Source organism: Micropterus salmoides, unplaced genomic scaffold, assembly GCF_014851395.1.
Source record: "Micropterus salmoides isolate LMB-PRFRI ecotype aquatic unplaced genomic scaffold, ASM1485139v1 Ms_hic_scaffold_3317, whole genome shotgun sequence".
NCBI classification, from domain to species: domain Eukaryota; kingdom Metazoa; phylum Chordata; class Actinopteri; order Centrarchiformes; family Centrarchidae; genus Micropterus; species Micropterus salmoides.
The window spans coordinates 26,843-34,220 of record NW_024042615.1 but is presented as its reverse complement, the minus strand read 5'-3'; the positions used below and the strand labels follow the sequence as shown (position 1 = coordinate 34,220).

General features: G+C 39.7%; 1 gene segment (V, D, J or C); it reads left to right on the top strand.

Annotated features, from left to right (window-relative positions):
* Nucleotides 1-5,537: 5,537 nt before the first annotated feature.
* LOC119884256 lies at nucleotides 5,538-6,182 on the top strand. The segment is given in 3 exon segments: nucleotides 5,538-5,587; nucleotides 5,676-5,954; nucleotides 6,157-6,182. Coding segments are annotated over 3 exon segments (351 nt in total).
* Nucleotides 6,183-7,378: the final 1,196 nt, after the last annotated feature.

The window sequence follows — 7,378 nt, the reverse complement described above, 5'->3', positions numbered from 1 at the left end:
CAAGTAGTTTAAGCTAACATTTGCATGCAGATATAAAATAAGGCATGTCGTGTAAGCTAACATTAGCATGCAGATATAAAATAAAGCATGTAGTTTAAAATAAGGCATGTAGTTTAAAATAAGGCATGTAGTTTAAGCTAACATTAGCATGCAGCTATAAAATAAGGCATGTAGTTTAAGCTAACATTAGCATGCAGATATAAAATAAGGCATGTAGTTTAAGCTAATGTTAGCATGCAGCTATAAAATAAGGCATGTAGTTTAAGCTAACATTAGCATGCAGATATAAAATAAGGCATGTCGTGTAAGCTAACATTAGCACTTGGATTTTTAGTGCAGCTTGAATAATGTCTTAGGGTGTTTTCTCTCAACCTGGACATTAGAAATTGGTCCAAGAGATGGCTGCAGTGGCAGCGTGAAACAAGCTACAATGTAACATTAATATGCCGCTGCACACCTTCAGTTTCCATCCATAACGTGCTTGTTTTGCCACTGACACGCTCAGATAATTATTCTTAGTGTCTGACAACATTATGGAAAGGATCCCAGCTGAGGTCAAGCTTTTGTTAAAGAGTAAGATCCGTTTTGTTTTAACATGAAACATCCCTGAAATCGCCAAACCCACCAGACTCTATTCAAATTAACTGTCATTTTATCGTCATAAAATACACATTTAAAGTCGACAGGAACAAGATAAAACCTTCACAAACCATCTTAGTTGTCTAAGAAAATAAGAATGTACTGAAGTATAAAGGGTAGCTGTATTAGGAGTGCAAATTACAATGTGATGTCCAATCTCGCATTCATGAGGTATATATAACTTATAGCTCTAATAAAGGCCTATAATTGTCTTATAAGCAATAATTAATCAATTAATAGTTTATTAGGCTTTAATTAACACTTCTATTGTTGTTTATAAGCATCCTATAAGGTCTTATAAGTGTCTTATTAACTGTTAATTACTGCCTATTACAAGCACCTTAAAATAAAGTGTTACCTACGTCTCATTTACAGAAAATAAAGCAAAAACTTTCACATCCTGTGGAATTTACTGGTAAGGTAGGAAGTGGAACAGAGAGAAGTGAAAATCCAGAGCTGCGAGGAGACGGAGAGATTGAGGGAGGAGCTAAGCTGTTAGTGAACTATAGAAGAGAGAGGAACTTCCATATTCAGCAGAGTTCAATACACAAAGCAGAAACATTCCCTTTATTCAACATGCTGTCATTGGACTATTATGTACTTTCTCTACTGTTACTATCCATTCTAACAGGTATGTGAGATCCTGCTGAGAAAGTTTCATTACTAACTTTTCTGGATGGGATTCATTTGTTGAGTCTTTTACAACATGAAATAACAGAGTTATCTCTTCCTTCAGGTGTCAGCTGTGAAGAACTCACTGCAGTCAGGAATGAAGAGTTCACTTTAGAAGGCAGCTCTGTTACTCTGTCCTACACATACTCTAAACTGTCATCTAGTAATTATTTCTTCTGGTATCGACAATATCCAGGAAAACCACCCCAGTTCCTCATCTCACACTCTGCTTCAGGAAAAGTAGGAAATAATCAAAAACCTGGAATAAAGATTCAAGTGGAGCAAAAAGAGATAAATCTGCAGATCTCCTCTGCTGCAGTGACAGGAAACACAAAAACTCTGTACAAAAACCTTTGGAGCAAAGACAACAGAATACTCCACAACGTCCACTAGAGGGAGTAACACACTGTTAAACTTCAGTGTGTTGATGAAGTCTGGATTTATTTCAACTTGAACAAACTTATGTATTACTGTCAATATACTGTATGTACTGTTGTACTCCAGTATTGGAGAAAAGCATTTTCACAGTTTGAAAGAAGCATGTCTATAAACTGGTTGGCATCACAGACTCTCGTCTTTATAAAAGTATTTTCTCAGTTTTTCTCTCAGGCTGTGATTTCTTGTGGTGTACCACAGGGTTCAATCCTAGGTCCTCTCATTTTCTATCTACATGTTGCCTTCTGATCAAATTATTTTTAATACATAACCTCAGGTTCCATTTTTGGAGCAAAGACAACAGAATACTCCACAACGTCCACTAGAGGGAGTCACACTCTGTTAAACTTCAGTTTATCATACAGTCTGGATTCATTGCACTGATGATGAAAACTAGAAGAAAAATGAGGCATTGACAATAAAAGGAGTGTGTTTGTAGCTCTGACATACTGACAATAAGGAGAGTGATGTTATTTATGTAGATAAGATATTGTTTAAATTCCTGATGATCTTAACACACCGACATCTTGGTCTCCCTGAACTTCCTGTCGTGAGGTTTCCATCAGTTTTCCTCCATGTTAAGGCAGGACAGTATGGGGAGTCTTCACTGATGCTGCTGGATGTAAAACCCAGTGAGACTCTGTATGTGATACAGTACAGTGATACAACAGTTTGTAGCATCACTTTGTAAATTGCTGCTGTAAATCCACACCTTCAGAGATGTGGGGAGGTGATAACGCAGCACAGAAGTAGTGTCTTTAACTATGTTGAGTTTGGAAAATGCTGAACAAACAGATCATCAGCTGACAACTGGATTATGCTGCTGGACTAGTCTGAAGTTTCAGTGGCATCTTTTCTTCTTCTGTGGTCTGATTCTGATTGGCCACTAGATGACACTGTAGCTGCTGTTAATCCAAGCTGAGCCACATTATCAAGTAGGCGGTGCACTACTTCTGCACTGTGTTCAACCATTCTGTCAATAATAACTGCTGCTGTGAAGAGAACAATTCTCAGACTGAATGTTGAACATCAGCTAGTTTCTCCTGTTGATTTAAACCTTGTTGTAGAGATGGAACATTGGCTGGGGATTATTCTTGCTGCTCTTTTCTTTGGTAAGATAGAAAGCACAACATCTTTTTATTCTTTTCTAAAGATTTATGGAAACAGCTGAGCTGTTTGTGTCCACAGAGTAACACTGTACAGCTGCCATTTTCCACTGTCTTCTCCTCTCAGCCTCATGAACAATGTTAGTCTAATGGCTTCATTTGCTCTACTTTTTCCAGGACTAATAGCTGGAGACACAATCTCTCCTGAACGAGAGGAAGTCAGTGAAAGAGAAGGAGAATCTGTCACACTCACATGCAACTATCAGACAACAGCAAGTGGTGTACTCCTTTACTGGTACAGACATCATTCTGACCTTCAGGCACCTCAGTTTATACTCTGGAAAGGAGCAAAATCACAGAGTAATTATAAGTATATTCCTAATGAACGATATGAATCTGAAACATCAGCAACATCAACTACACTGACCATCAGAGATCTAACCCTGGCAGACACAGCTCTCTACTACTGTGCTCTACAAACACAGTGATACAAAGTGTAGAAGAGGCTGTACAAAAACCTGAACCCAGATATCTGACTACTCTTCAAAGAGGAGGGAAGTGGTATTCAAACCACAGCTTCATATCAAATGGATTCTGCTAATTCCTGTTTTATCAGAGTCACTGTGGTTCCAGCTGCTAATGAAACACTGGGGGAGGATTCACAGGAGCAGCAAATCCACATCAATTTACAGAAAACATTTGGGGCCAATCAGATTCCTCCCAGATGGTTCCACCTGATGGATAAGTATCTGCCTGTACTTCTCAGCATTGAAACTATTCATTCTGACCAAATCCCCAAACCTGTGTGTAGAAATGTAGTCCCAAAGTTGCAAAGAACCTCCACCAAGCTTCACTGTTGTCTTTTTCTTTGACCTTTAATTATTCAGAGAGCTTCACTGAGAGAAACCTCTCATTTGCAGGAAGGCCCTGATCACATTCACACCTGAAAGCTGCCCAGTACTGGTCTGCTGGCTACTTGGGGGTTTTGGGCTTTACTCAAGGGCACCTCCCGGTCACAAGTTTGCTTCTGTAACCTGAGGCCCTCCGCTGCCTCTGTCTGCAGACACTCATTCTTGTTCCGCTCTCCTGCCCTCTGCTGTGATTCTGTTTCAACTGGTGATCATTAGCAACGTTTGGTATAATTGTTTAATCATACACCTGACAATGTGTCTACAAAATCCCTGACTGCCTTGAAGAGCTGATTTTTAAGGCAAAGGGTGGTCACACCAAATTCCCCATCTCCTGTTCACTCACTTTGCATTTTGTTATATTAAATTAAAGATCAATATAATCTGTTAACATGTGAAGTTTTTGAAGCATTCTGCCGTTACAGCATTTCCACACCTGCCTAAAACGTTTGCACAGTACTGTATGTGCTGGGTCCATGTCCCTCATGTGTGTGCATGAGTATGTGGAACTTAATGGGGAGGACCAGGTGAGATCAGCGTTCACAAGCCCGCTGACCTGAAAACAGAAAGAACAGGACACAAGCCTGGGGGGTCCTGTGCTCAGGAGAGGGGGGTGGGAGGTGAACAGCAGTCTCATGTCGCCCCCCTTCTGGCTGTCAGGTCTGCTCTAATGAAGTACCGCTGGTGGGAAATGACTTTGTGAGTGCATGTGAGAGACACAATAACACTCCCCATAGACTAAACTCCCTGGGTATGAATTACAGCCCTAAATACATGCCCAACAATAATTGAGGAACCTTGCAGACAATATCAGAGATCTTACTCACAAATGTAGTATAGGAACATCTGGAGAATATTTCTGACCAAGTGGTCGGAGGAGAAAATCATTTTAGGATGAGTTATCATTTGAATATTAATTATAGACCCTCCATGAGGCTTTGAGAGCATATTTAACCAGATTCCTTCTTTACTGATGATTGTGCAAAAGAAGCAAAACCAACCCAAAGAAACCCAGCAGAGGAACAGAGGTTTATCTCTCTGGGCTTTAAAGCTAAAATATGTGTCGGTCTGGTGTTGGTGTTGGTAACATACAGTGACATGAGAGGAGGAATAGGTTGAGGGAGGAGCAACACTGTCAGAGAAGAGCAGCACAGAAAAGGACTCCTACTGTCAGATGCATTCGATATCTAAACCAGACAGAACACAGATACTGTCTGGAAGATGGAGTCACTGCATTACTGTGTGATTGTTCCTTTGTTTCTGACCATACTAAAAGGTAGGTTAAAGCAGGAAGAAGAAAAACCTTCAAGGGATCTGTTTCCTAGAAACCACTGGAACAGGCAGTCAGAGTTTGATACCGTCATTAACAACATTTATCTCTTCCTTCAGGTGCCGTTTACTGAACAGCAGCGCCACCAAGTGGACACTGACAACACAATCTAATGACAAGTTACTATATTACTCCTGTCAGCATTAAAACAGAAGGAAGTCCTTGTTTTACAAACACTGAAAAGATAAATACAAATTCCAGACTGATGATGATGATTTCATAATTCTACCAGGGTGAAAAGTGGTTAAAGAGACTTTGTTGTAACAGAAAGTTCACATGTTAAAGCTCCTCATTATGAGCTGCTCTGGATAAGAGCATCAGCTAAACAGCTGAGATGTAAATGTTGAGAGTTCCTCAACAGATGATGAAGAGGAAGGGCCAATGATGTGAAGGCCCAGATCCATCAGAGTATCAATGTTCTTCCTCTCTCTCCTCCCCTCTCACTGCAGACATGAACCACTGGCTGAGAAACATCCTGATTCTGACTCTCTGGCTAGGTAACTCTTTAAACCTACTGATTGTTCTCCTTTAATCAATCATCTTTATTGATCCATCTCTTCCTCTGCATGTTCTCTTCTTCCCCAGAGTGTAAAGGAGAAGACAGAGTGACCCAGCCAGCAGGAGATGTCATTGCTGCTGAAGGAGACACAGTTACACTTGGCTGTACTTTTGAGACGACTAACACAGGTCAATATATATTCTGGTACAAACAGGATGGAAACAACAGCCCCAAATTCATGTTGAGCCGCGTTCAACGGGATGAAGGGAAAACAGCAGACGACATCAAGGAGAGATTTTCATCCACACTGGATTCCACCTCAAGATCAGTTCCTCTGAAGATCCAGAAGCTTCAGCTGTCTGACTCTGCTGTGTACTACTGTGCTCTGCAGCCCACAGTGACAGGAAACACCAAAACTCTGTACAAAAACCTTTGGAGCAAAGACAACAGAATACTCCACAACGTCCACTAGAGGGAGTCACACACTGTTAAACTTCAGTGTGATGATGAAGTCTTAAATTACTTATATTCTACATGAATCAATGAAATATTTGTAATATCTTATAGGTATAAAACATTTTAACAACACTTAGCAGGAAGCCTTTCATTAGGAGGGGATGTCTCTGAATGATCTTCCTCGAGGGTTTTTCAATCATGATTTTTAAACCTATAGGCAAAGGGAACATACAGAGATAATATCTTTGTGTCACAGTAAGTTCAATTGGGCAACGAGGAACACGAGGGAGTGGACCAGACCCAGAACCAGAGGCATGGCAGGTTCAGTTTTATGGTTTTCAAAATAAAAGAGTACACTGACTTACAGCAAGCTGAGGCAGGCCAAGGTCCACACAGGCAGACACATAGCAAACACATCCAAAGGAAGCAGCAATAAACCAAATCTAAACGGTCTAATACATCAGGCCAAAAATCCAAAACACAGGAAAACACTGGGAAATGGCTAGAAAGCTTGACATATAGACAAAGACAAGGCAGGCGCACAGACTAAACACACAAGTGAGGGGAGATTAAGTAGACACAGGTGAAAGTAATTAGGACAGGGCAGCCAATCAAACGGGCGGGAAAACACGAGGGCAGGAAATAAAGTAAGACAAGACACAGGAGATACAACATAAAATAGAAAATAACAACATCAAAACCCAAAACCATGACACCATGTCAATAATATGGAGTCTTAAAACACATTTGTTGCAGTTGTTTAAGCTAACTTTAGCATGCAGCTCTAAAATAAGGCATGTCGTTTAAGGCATGTAGTTTAAGCTAACTTTAGCATGCAGCTCTAAAATAAGGTATGTAGTTTAAGCTAACATTAGCATGCAGCTATAAAATAAGGCATGTAGTTTAAAATAAGGCATGTAGTTTAAGCTAACGTTAGCATGCAGCCATAAAAAAGGCATGTAGTTTAAACTAACTTTAGCATGCAGCTATAAAATAAGGTATGTAGTTTAAAATAAGGCATGTAGATTAAAATAAGGCATGTAGTTTAAGCTAACATTAGCATGCAGCTAAAATAAGGTATGTAGTTTAAAATAAGGCATGTAGATTAAAATAAGGCATGTAGTTTAAGCTAACATTAGCATGCAGTTATAAAATAAGGTATGTAGTTTAAAATAAGGCATGTAGATTAAAATAAGGCATGTAGATTAAGCTAACATTAGCATGCAGCTATGAAATAAGGCATGTAGATTAAAATAAGGCATGCAGCTATAAAATAAGGTATGTAGTTTAAGCTAACATTAGCATGCAGTTATAAAATAAGGTATGTAGTTTA